Consider the following 12,063-nt stretch of genomic DNA (forward strand, 5'->3'; position numbering starts at 1 on the left):
CAAATAAACACACATACACTCTCACACTTTAACACACCCACACACACACACACACCCAGTGACACACACACACACACACACAATCACACACACACACACACACACACACACACACACACACATACATTAACTCTCACACTATAACACACACACAAACTCCCACACACACATCTATGCACACAAACATATGGCACAAACAAAACCGCAACATACATCTAAACACACACACACCAAGACACGTACATTCACTCTCACACTATAACACACACCTTAACACACAGCCCCACTCAGGTGAAGTGTGGTGGTCAGGTGCGGGCGACAGGCGTCAAGGGGACGCTGGTGGGGAGTGACACCGGGGATAAAGCTCCCCTCGGTCCTGCTTGATCTCCTCTCTCCCTGAACACCCATCCAGACCGCAGGAGAACAGAGAGGAGACACCAGCTCGGACATGGCCATCACAGACTTCCTCGCCGCCTCGGACATCACCTCCGCCATCAGCGCTTGCAAAGGTAAGGAGATGAGGGTCTCACAGAGGAGAATGTTTCTAAGTGGGATGGGTTGTGTGCCTTTTTGGAAATGTTTAAGATAAAAGGTGATGATTGGGTGTGTATTTGAAGTAAAGCCATTCTTTTTTCTGCTTCTGTTGACTCTTTCTGATATCTGACCTGTCAATCATCAGTGGTGCGCTAGAGGCCTGATGTAGGGAGGTCACAGAATCAGAGTACTCTATCATAATAAATGGTTACTATTGGAACTAATACTGTAATATATACATTTTAAAATGAATTACGTTGTGTATACTACATTCAAAATGAAATTCTTGGTACGAGATCAGTTTGTTACAATGTGTCTCTTTTTTATTCTTCTTTTTTATTGCAGCGAAAGATTCGTTTAGTGCAAAGATGTTTTTCAAAACAGTGGGCTTGTCCAAGAAGACACCGGCCGAGGTGGAGAAAGTTTTCAAGATCCTGGACCAAGACAAGAGTGGCTTCATCGAACAAGATGAGCTGCAGTTGAGTGAACGTCCCCACAAACCATGAGAAAAACAGAAAAGATCTTATGCTGCCACTCTAAAGACAATTACCCCCCCCCCCAACAAACCCACCCCCATTTCCTGTCCCACCCCATATACTCTTCTGTGAATCTCAAAAGCAGATTAAACAAATTGATTGTCCTCTGTTTTCTAACCTCTCCTCTAATTTGGTAATAAAACATGACACCCTTTTTTTTTGCCCTTTTTCCTCTCTCCCACCTAGACTATTCCTGCAGAACTTCTCCAAAGGAGCGAGGAATCTGACCGCGGCAGAAACCAGGGCGTTCCTCCTGGCCGGCGACTCTGACGGCGATGGGAAGATCGGCTGGGAAGGTGGGCCTGCAGCCACTGTCTTTTAGTATAATGATGACTCCACACTGTTTGTTTGCCTCCCCACTGAGGCCTGGGGGTTGCCAGTGACAAACAAAGAAACAGAAGCCACTTAGCACCGGGCTGTCATTGCCAGATAACCACTCTTCGACGTGACACTAGAATATATCAGGACAGCATTACCAACATGTTTATATGTTTTTATATATGTTAACAAAGCGAAGCCTGTACCGTAGTCTATAGCTGTGAGAATTGTTTGGCTGTGTGTTTCTTAAGGATTTCTAACACTGTTAGCCTAATTCGTATCCTTGTTTGTTTTTTCTTTCTTCTAGAGTTCTCTGCCCTGGTGAAGTCATCATAACATCATTGTCGCCCTTGTTCATCATTGTTCCCGTTTTATCACAATTTAAGCCAATTCCAATGCTTTGAATTCATTTTGGGGGACAATAGTGTGTAGGCTAAGAAATGTGATCTGAATTTAAATTAATTAATTCCAATAAAAAGGTCATGGTTTAACCCTTATTTCACTGAGCTGGGTGTTTTCCTTATTGTGATATTTGTGAATATGTGTCTCCGCTCTTACACGTTAATGGAGGGGGCGAGTTTCGGTTGTCTCAGCCTATAGGCTCCAACATGTTTTCATTTGGGATTAATTAACACTATCCTATTGATTTATAATAGGCGTCATGATCTACGTTATCAACAACTGAATGTTGAATTCAAGTTAAACATCTAGGTCGTTGTTTTTATTGGAATACCTTTCCACGAAAGCAAATCGTAATTGCCACGAAGGAACGTTGGACAATACTATTCCCAACCATAAATTTCAATATCAAAAATGTCAAATTCCATTAATAGAATTAAACGTCAATGAATTATACCGTTTCCTCGAATGACATCAATCCATTCGCAATCCACGTCCAATAGGGCATTTCACAAGAGCACCAGTGCGTCTCTGTAGGGGCCACATGTCGCGCATAGGGAATCATTTTACTGAGGAAATGCATAGCTGTCAATCTCACGTTTACATGCCAGCAAGTGGCGTCGAGTATAGTCCAAAAACGCCCCTCTTGCGTTTCGCAAAAGTATTGCAACACCCAATGGAAGATAAAAATAGAGCAATTTGACAACTAGACACATTCTTTCCAAAAACGATTGCAGCGCAAGTGGTGTCCCTTACACCTTGAGTGGTGAGGGTGGAGAGTATAAAATGAGGGGGAACCAGTCCAGTCTTTACCCGGCTTTCAATTGGAGATAGCAGCAGCACCCAAGGTGAGTTCCCAGCAAGACTGCATCCTCTCTCTAAGCTCCTCTGCAAGGCAAAGAAACCAACCGACTTAACAATTCGCAGCAAACGCATCTAAAGGTGGCTAAAGCGATCCTCTCCTTTACCATGGAGAAACCTTCGACTCATACAGCAAAACCTTTTGGTGTTTGGAATTGAAATATTGGAAATGCAACGTTGAACGTCAGAGCCGGTTCCTCCTGACTTCCTCGCAGCCTGGATTTTTCGCATGGACTTGGCAACAGTCGTTTTTTTACCTGGTCCAGGCTGGCATAGTTTTACGGCCTCAACCCCTCAACTATATATCAGTTTGGAGCTTGTGAATATAATAGGGAATCTTTAAAATTATTAAATAGGATGCTTGGTAGAAGACTAGACTCCCTCCTTCTCAGCCTTTAGGCCTACAGTGCCATTAGGCTTATGGCCTGGATGGGAGCTTCATTAACAATGTCGTGCTCATCTCAAGGATTAGCCATATGCATACATGCTTAACAGTTAACCAGGCCATGTAATGTCATTTGAATAGGAATTTCTATGCTAACTATGCTTATTTTACAGTTGATGATATTGCTCGGATATTATTGACATTTCTATAATAGGACTTTAATATTGCATTGGATCTCAACTGTTCTTTGTCTCCTTCCCCAGAACTCTCTAAAAATGGCATTCGCTGGAATTCTCGCCGACGCTGACTGCGCCGCAGCCGTCAAGGCTTGCGAAGGTCAGTATTCCATCTCTCAGCTTCACCGCCCTCTTTTTCAATACAAAGCACACAGTAGCATCTGCTATATCTCCTACTACTACTGCTACTGCTACTCCTCCTCTACAGCTTTAAATTCTAGCTTCATCGCATCTTAATCTCCAAACATCACATAGTAGGATCTTCCCTTATAGTCACATTGCTAAATTGATAATATTTATTTTGTTAACTAATTTTACATAATTGTACTACTACTGCTACTACTACTACTTGCTGCTAATTAAAAATCACTGGTAGATAGCTGGAAGTTGGCCAACTTAATGGAAGCCTTATACATTGTTTTTACTAATTGGTATTAAAGCTAATTAAAAGAGAAAAAAATGTCATGGTAGGGAATTAAAATGATTTTTAAAGCAGAATATTTATTTATATATGCCAATATAGATTTATTGATTTAAAATGACACCCAACTACAAAAACATTATAGCTTACACTATAGTATACTATCTTTATACTATATATTAACATCAAAGTATGTTTTAATTGATACCAAAGAAGAGCTGTAATGTTTTAAAGTCAAGTATTTCATACCTCACATTCTATTAACTTTCAGGGCTGGTCTTCTCACCATAATTATTTTGGACCACAGAGCAGCATCAGATTACATTTTATCACTACCACTACCACAGTGTCAACCTCAAACAGCTACAAATCACATTTAACTGCTGCTTTAACAACCTCCTTTAACTGTTGATTCGATATTTTTGTCATTTTCAGTTTTAATGACTTCAATGAAGATGCACTTATGCCTATCCTCCAATTAATTTTAATTAAACCAATTAATGAATTGAATTAAGGTTCAATTAATGAACCTTGAAAAACGATAAATGTATATTTTCCAGAATAAACGAATGGATGCTCAGATAATCAAACCTCCCATTTCCAAACACCAAGCTATAGTGTCTTGAATGGAGAACATCTATACTAGTCTTTTCTATATATTTTCCATATGTTCATTCATTCATTCAACTGCTCAACTCATAGCCCTCTACCTCTCTCCCCCTCTCTATCTCCTGCAAACAGCCGCTGAGTCCTTCAGCTACAAGGCCTTCTTCGCCAAGTGTGGCCTGTCCGGCAAGTCCGCTGACGACATCAAGAAGGCTTTCTTCGTGATTGACCAGGACAAGAGTGGATTCATTGAGGAGGATGAGCTCAAGTAGGACCCCTTTGCACTTGAAGATCTTCTCAATGGTTCACTAGCCCAGAATATTTAATGATCTTCACCGAAACATCAGGACCTCTTCACACTAAATACAAAAGTGTGATTGGTTGAATATAGCGCTTCATTTTTTTTTATTAATCTAAGAAAATAATAAACAATACATGTTAACATCCAATTCAAACCAGGAAGTTAGCATGCCATCCAGCCTTCATACACAATGCAGCACTCTTTTTTATATAGGCAATGAGGAATGAACCTTAACCTCTTGTTCTGTATCTTCTGCAGGCTCTTCCTCCAGGTCTTCCAGGCTGGAGCCAGAGCTCTTACAGATGCTGAGACCAAGGCCTTCCTGAAAGCCGGTGACAGCGACGGTGATGGTGCTATTGGAGTTGATGGTAAGTCACACCCTCTCTGCACACATGCTACAGCAATAGCACATAATAGCCTTACCACCCATAAACCACCACTCAAAGCTGTCAGCCCAACTACCCCCCCACTTTTCACCTACTCCCCTTTCCTCCTACTCCTCCACAACGGCCTCCTCCTCCAGTTTATATTTAGGACTAGAAATGCCTGCAAGTGCCTGGTTTCAAATGCTTACAACTAGAAAATGCCTACATCTAGAAAATGCTAAGCAGTGGGGAATGGTATTAGCTTTAGCAACTGAAGGTTTTACACTAAACTTGGTTGATAAATCATTAAGTGAATGTCAAACAAATGTCATCTTTGCATTGATTTCACTATATATATATATATATATATATATATATATATATATAGTGAAATATATATACATATTTAAGCCTTTCTTTTTATACTTTTTACACATATCTTAAAAATAGATATTTAATAATGGATATAGCCTTCCATAGCTCAAGCAAATAGAAGATTTAATGGCTACACATTTTAATTTCCTTTTAAATTGAAGACATCCTTGCTAATCTCTTCTCTCTCCTCCTCCTCCCCACAGAGTGGGCCGTTCTTGTGAAGGCATAATCTGATTCTGTGGAACCACAGTTTCTGAGTACTGAGGATGTGCTGTCTGAGTCAAATAGTATATCTTTTTATATGCATTTTATTTATAAAGTAACAGGCAATATTGTAACTCTATCCGAGAGCATTTTCACTGTCACAATTTTTTTTTTCTTTAATGCAATCATCGCATACCGAAGAGGAGAAAATACACCACTGCTCATTTGTACTTTTGTAAAATGAAATAAACTCTGATTTGGTTTAGAAACTTTGCTTCTCTTGATATTTTCAACATTTCCAACAAAAATCATACCTGACTTGATCTGAACTAGCTAAGCCTTAGTCTAACCACTAGCCTACTATTACTACTTTACTCTAAAGAGGTCTATGGGGAGCTTTACTAGTGCGAAATGCCCACAAGGATAAAAACAAATCTTTTGGCTTAGTCCAGCAATACACACTAAGTGACTACTATAGCCAGCACTGGCAAATGTAGAGGTAGTTTAGAAGGCTGATGATTCCACAGCATAGCATATGATCCAATAAAATAGGAGAAGAGCCAAGAGGCAGTGTAGGATTTCAGCTTCATCTCAATTATGTTTTTTGTCAATGAAGCACATTTATTTGAAACCTTCTCTCGGATTACCAGCAACTGCCTGACAGAAGAGGCCGTGTCTGAATATAGGTCACTTCTAAATCTCCTGCAGGGAGAGGCCAAAAAGGAACCATGAAAGCAGTCTTCAAGCAAACTATTAAGGAACATATCTATTCAATTTGCATTCACCTCAAAAAATAAAACTTAACCTATCTCGTATCTCAACATTGGCCAGTTTAATGACTATTAATGCAAATGAACATTGCAATCATTAGTTTTAGTTTCAGACAGTCTATAAATCTTGGCTGGTCCGACATAGGCCGAATACTTCCCCTGATATTGTAGAAGGGCTTAAAGCGAGCACCACCACCAACCGTATCACGGTAAGTGAGTCCCCAGACTTCTTCTGGTCACACTAAATACTTTGCGTAGAGTTTATGTTTAATGTTTGAACCAATTCAACTTAAATTAAAGTATTTCAAGAAAACTCAACTCTATGTGATGTCCCTTTGTTTGTGAGACACGTAGATCCAAATGAAAACCAACAACCATAACAATCAAACAGCATTTTGGAGGAGCCGCAGAGTATTTGTTTTGTTCCATATGATATGTTCTCAGTTGAATAATAGCTACAGGTGTATTTCAACAGCGCCACCTGCTGGTAAAAGGGCCAATGATGCATTGACATAATGTGCCTGGCTGTAGAAGAGATAGATAACAAATCTATGAACTGTTCACCCCATATAATTGTTTGCTATTGCGTGAGATAGATTATCACAATCACAACGTAAGCCAGTTTATGATAAGGGCAATAATGACTATTTTGATTAAATGCATCTTAAAATAAAAATAGATTTCACTCAGATAACAATAAGTGTAGACCTAAAGTTGTTAGTTCTCAATCACATCAGATGGTTCATTTATCCATTTTTGATAATATATTTTATTTCAAACGTGTGTTTCTGGTCAGGGTTGTACAGGTAGAGCTATATATATATATCCATGCTGGTCATCAACCAAACCGCTCAAACGTCCAATCAAAGAAGAGGCGTATATGCGTGTGTGTGTCATATATATATATATGTGTCATATATATGTGTGTGTGTGTGTGTGTGTGTGTGTGTGTGTGTGTGTGTGTGTGTGTGTGTGTGTGTGTGTGTGTGTGTGTGTGTGTGTGTGTGTGTGTTAATTACATGAATACAAAATTCATAAGTTGACATACCAAATACATTTACTTCAATGGACATCACCTAAATTTTGGATTAATATATTTTGCAAGTTTGGTAGATGTTTCTCCTCCACGAAATAAGACCACGAATTATCGGCAGCATCTCCCTAGCCAATCAGTAGTGGACAATGGGAATGGCAGGCATTTGATTCGTGCCTGGCAATGGTTATAATCGTTAGAGAGCATTGCCTGAAGTTGTCAGGGTGCGTGCGGTAATCATGGGTGACTGCAGACAGATGTTTTTAGTTTCAAATTCCCATTGTGCGCACGTCCTTTTTGTCACGCTTACCGTAACAATTAAAGCTACAGTACAGACAACCCCACTTCAATGATAGGCCTACTCACGTTACCGGAGCGACGAGAGAATACAACGGAAGAAAGTCCACCTTGCTTTACTGTGATTTGGCTTGCTGTACAACATCCCAAACATCCCAAAACGTATACTTCACTCAAATCAGCCAATTATATTATAATAAGGTTAAAAAACACTTTGTATGGGGTCGAAAGTATACATGTACCGTTTAAGCATCTTTCATTTGTACTTATTAATAGAACGGCTCTGACTACTGGACACATTTTTTCAACGCTCTGCTTTTGCACGCGGTGTCCATTTCATATGCCTCATATTTCGGGATAGAGAAGGTATATAAGCTTGTGAGAATAGTCAGAGATGTTACTGCAGTGACATCAAGAATCATCTCTTAGCGTTTTCTACTCTATCCTTTTAGAGACAACTCAGAGGTGAGTCTCGTAGCCTACATTTATGGATAGTCGCTCGTGTAACTTGACTGCACTGTCCGAGGTGCACTTTGCACGCTCAACGGGGAAGGAGTCTGGGTCTATAGCCTTTGAAGCTGGGAAAAAAATCAATCGAAAGAAATAACCTTTCATTTGCCACAACGGCTTCAAGGAAGTCGTTTTTTACCACGTATGGTTTTAAGTGGACTTTCTTTTCGTTTTTTGAGTGAAGGTTTTAATGTTGGCGGGAGACTTTGAGACATGGTGATTGGATCCCGAGTATTTCCGAATGATTGATTTGGAATGACAATAGGGATCAACTCTAGGGACGGATGCTGTCATTTTTTTCTTTTCTTTTTGTTCTCTTCTCAGATAAAATGGCTTTCGCCGGAATTCTGAATGACGCTGACATCACTGCAGCCCTGGCGGCCTGCAAAGGTAAGATCTTATTTTTAACGATCAGAATTGCGACATGATTGATTAGTAGGCCTACTACAGCATAGCACCTATAGGAATTAAGATGCACAATCAAGCGTTTAAGCGCCATCCAACATCGATAAATAAATAACTATTTGGGCACTTAACTTCAGCCCTTGTAGCCATATAAAATATCAAATAGGCCTCTAGTTTTTTAAGTGTGATGTTATATTGAAATATGCTGCATATATAATGAAAGCAATTCGACTGCACTAATATCTAATCACATATATTACACTCTCCCTCTTCTCTCTCTCTCTGCCCCCCTCCTGCTCACTCTCCCCCCCTATCCATATCTGTCTTACCCCCCTCCCTCTCTCTCTCTGTCCATATCTCTCTCACTCCCCCCCTTCTCTCTCTCTCTCTCTCTCTCTCTCTCTCGCTCTCTCTCTCTTTCTCTCTCTCCCCCTCTCTCTCCCTTTCCTTCTCCCTCTCTCTCTTTCCCCCTCTCACTCACTCTATCGCCCCCCCACTCCCTCTGTCTCTTTCTTTCCTCTGTCTGTCCATATCGCTCGCTTGCTACTGCCCCCCTCCCGCTCACTCCCCCCCCCCCCCCCCCCCCCCCCCCCTCTCGCTCTCCCTCTCTCTCTCTGAAGCTGAGGGCTCCTTCGACCACAAGGCGTTCTTCACTAAAGTCGGCCTGGCCGCCAAGTCCCCCGCTGACATCAAGAAGGTGTTTGAGATCATTGACCAGGACAAGAGCGACTTTGTTGAGGAGGATGAGCTGAAGTAAGCACCGCTCAACAACCCCTGATCTATATCACAAGCTACCCCATCTCACTTTCATTTTTTTTCGATTGCCATGTTGTCGTTTTCTTTTCCCTTTATGTTTTTTTATCGGCCACGCTTCTGAAAGACCACTCGTGTTCGTTCTGTGGTAATGCATCCATTGGACCGGGTGCGATTAAACATGATACTCATGGTGGTCTCTCCCCCCCCCCTCCCCAGGCTGTTCCTCCAGAACTTCAGTGCTGGTGCCAGAGCTCTGAGTGACGCTGAGACCAAGATCTTCCTGAAGGCCGGAGACTCTGACGGTGACGGCAAGATTGGAGTTGATGGTAAGATTCCTTCTTTTGATTGTCTTTAGCTTGTTTGTTTGTCTGTTGGTGTCTTCCAGTAAGGGGTTTTCCCCTAATGGATTATAAGTCATTTTAGGTAACAGCTTTTATCCAACCACTTTTTTTGGGCACTTTTCCCTCATCACAGAGTTCGGCGCCATGATCAAGGCATAGACTGTTCCTCCACCAACTGGACCAGATGCTTGCCCACCTACTCAGAAGGAACACTGGAGCTGAGACCACCTCCTCTCCCTCTCTCGCTCATCTCTCACCAACAATTTTATATAAATAACCTTTAACCTAACCCCTCTCTCTCTCTCTCTCTCTCTCTCTCTCTCTCTCTCTCTCTCTCTCTCATTGGCCATGCTCAGCCGTTCTGTCCATCATGATGAATGTACTTATGTGTAAAGCCTAGATGACATCTCTCTCTCTCTCTCTCTCTCTCTGTCTCTCTCTCTCTCTCTTTCTGTTTTCTCTGTCCATCTCATTCTATCTGTCTCTCTCTTTCCCCCTGTCATCGTTTTACATTTGACTCTTGCTTACTGTGAAATCAATGATGGTGCACTTATGTGGGAAACGAACGGACAATGAGAAATCAATAAAGGTTCTTTTTCAATAACAAATGCCTCACCATGGTTGTGCATAATACATTGATTCTTGCTTTCCTTCTCCGTATCTATTCAATCCTTTAATTTGTGGGCATGAACTGGTGAAAAATGCTAATCCGTGTACATGGTGAAGATGTGCATTCTGGGCCCCAGGGATTTTCCCAAACTAGAGACATGATCAGAAGGTTCTCAAAGGACCAGCAATCAGTTGGCTCCCCATCATTGAACAACAAGGGTCTATTAACTCACCGGATATCCATACACATACACACATACATATATACATATATATATATATGACAACCGCTGTGGATGCACGTGTTCTTTAGGATATAGGCCTATACGACAAAACAGGGTTGCTCCACTGATTAGAAAGATGTAAGATAAATGTGATAGGGGCCTACATAAACATTTGTAAAAAGGAAGTGAAGGCTCTGTCGATGTTGTGGACTGACTTATTTATGAACAACAGCCCTTTCGGTTGTTGTTTTTTGTCATGATGAGGGACATGAAGTCAAACGTCGTGTAATGTTTAGTGTCAACCACAAGGAGGTGTATTACACGAGACCAAAGCCTGACTGTTGGTTTTCTATTACAGTACTTTTCATTTACATATTGTTCTTTGGGTTTCACAAGTGAATCACTCATCACCAATAGTTAATTATTATACCAACCATCAATTGGAATCAGTAAAATGATGGAGGTTAGTTGAAGATGCTATCAATTAAGTTGTTATGTAAGTGGAGTGCTATTAGGCTTTTCCCCTGATGCTCGTTATAATACGGCCGTGGAATGATACCGCGTCAGATAATCTGGAGTGCATCTGGGAGATGAAACTATGGACTCAGGGTCTGGTCCTTTTTGTCATGGCAACGGCTGTGCCGTCTGATCCCCTGTCTCAGACGCACTGGCTTGAGTAGGCTACATTGGAACATTCAGTAGTTTGTAAGTAAACCCTTTGAGTCGGCGATGTGTTTATGAGCATACCTCTATTATCGGTAGCCTACTTCAGTGTTTGATAGAATGTAATGCAAGAATATAACGCTATTAAAGATATTATAGGCCAATAACTAAGACTGATGGTTTTTAGTCAAAGAGAGTGGGATAAAGAATGAGAAACCGGTTGTTGAAAAATGAGGGCAGAGAGGGAGAGAGAGAGAGAGAGAGAGAGAGAGAGAGAGAGAGAGAGAGAGAGAGAGAGAGAGAGAGAGAGACAGCGGGAGTGAGAGAGTAATAAAGAGTTATAAAGGGGGGAGGGGGCGCGGAGGCGAAGGCTGTCCAGGTATACGGCCACTCATTAACATAGCAGGAGGAAGTATAAAAGGTAGGCTGAAGGTTAATTGGGCGGGTAAGTAATTCGAGAAGCAGGCCTACCTGGCCCTAAGAACTTGATACGTGGGTAAGTAACATTGCACACCATTTTGTGCGCATCCTTCTCTGAACTGCGGTCTATATAAGCCCTCGCCGTCGATCCGCGGACACCATTAAGCCTTATTCCTCTCTGAACCTCGACAAGGCGGAAAACTTTAACACTGTGAGTATACTTTGTGATCATTTAAACGTGTGTGTGTCTTAGTGTGTGTGTGTGTGTGTGTGTGTGTGTGTGTGTGTGTGTGTGTGTGTGTGTGTGTGTGTGTGTGTGTGTGTGGGGGTGGGGGGTAAGTTATAGGGATGGACGCGTGGACAGGTGCGTTTTACGCAGCGGACAGCGGATTGGTAATTGGCCTCTACCTATAGCCCGTCTTCGGTTGAATCTGATTGCTCAAAAGGTTTGATAGGGGAAAATAATATAAAGTCGATTTATTATTTTGTGACAT

At 41.5% G+C, this 12,063-nt stretch overlaps 4 protein-coding genes across 5 annotated transcripts in view; all 4 read left to right on the forward strand.

The window, feature by feature from the left end:
- Positions 1–448: 448 nt before the first annotated feature.
- LOC307089890 (parvalbumin, thymic-like) lies at positions 449–1,724 on the forward strand (the record flags this gene model as incomplete). Its single annotated transcript, XM_079756364.1, has 4 exons — positions 449–509; positions 880–1,012; positions 1,257–1,366; positions 1,696–1,724. 4 exons carry the CDS (start codon positions 449–451, stop codon positions 1,722–1,724), a joined length of 333 nt encoding a protein of 110 aa, XP_079612490.1.
- Positions 1,725–3,308: 1,584 nt separating this feature from the next.
- Positions 3,309–5,566, forward strand: LOC307089891 (parvalbumin beta; the record flags this gene model as incomplete). The annotated part of the gene is made up of 4 exons (XM_079756365.1): positions 3,309–3,369; positions 4,432–4,564; positions 4,856–4,965; positions 5,541–5,566. 4 exons carry the CDS (start codon positions 3,309–3,311, stop codon positions 5,564–5,566), a joined length of 330 nt encoding a protein of 109 aa, XP_079612491.1.
- Positions 5,567–8,053: 2,487 nt separating this feature from the next.
- pvalb3 (parvalbumin 3) lies at positions 8,054–9,915 on the forward strand. Its single transcript, XM_079756363.1, has 5 exons — positions 8,054–8,106; positions 8,476–8,541; positions 9,177–9,309; positions 9,529–9,638; positions 9,787–9,915. The coding sequence occupies exons 2-5, from the start codon at positions 8,481–8,483 to the stop codon at positions 9,810–9,812; spliced, it is 330 nt and encodes a 109-aa protein (XP_079612489.1). The 5' UTR covers positions 8,054–8,106; positions 8,476–8,480; the 3' UTR covers positions 9,813–9,915.
- A 1,237-nt stretch (positions 9,916–11,152) lies between these two features.
- The window catches only part of pvalb9 (parvalbumin 9), a 3,791-nt gene continuing 2,880 nt past the window's right edge, over positions 11,153–12,063 (forward strand). Inside the window, exons 1-2 of one of the 2 annotated variants that reach the window (XM_079756453.1) lie at positions 11,153–11,191; positions 11,705–11,780. The gene's annotated coding sequence lies outside the window, so the exon portion shown is untranslated. Of the gene's footprint in view, positions 11,192–11,569; positions 11,781–12,063 lie in introns of those variants that run through there. The other variant, XM_079756452.1, reaches the window with a different exon arrangement.

Source organism: Pollachius pollachius (assembly GCF_949987615.1).
Source record: "Pollachius pollachius genome assembly, chromosome: 19".
Lineage (NCBI taxonomy): Eukaryota > Metazoa > Chordata > Actinopteri > Gadiformes > Gadidae > Pollachius > Pollachius pollachius.

What these genes read in the sequence shown, in the direction of transcription:
- pvalb3 (XM_079756363.1), top strand. Translation starts at nt 8,481, where the DNA reads ATGGCTTTCGCCGGAATTCTGAATGACGCTGACATCACTGCAGCCCTG. An exon ending in AGCCCTGGCGGCCTGCAAAG is followed by an intron (nt 8,542 to 9,176) that starts GTAAGATCTTAT and finishes CTCTCTCTGAAG; the next exon opens with CTGAGGGCTCCTTCGACCAC. An exon ending in GTTGAGGAGGATGAGCTGAA is followed by an intron (nt 9,310 to 9,528) that starts GTAAGCACCGCT and finishes CCCCCTCCCCAG; the next exon opens with GCTGTTCCTCCAGAACTTCA.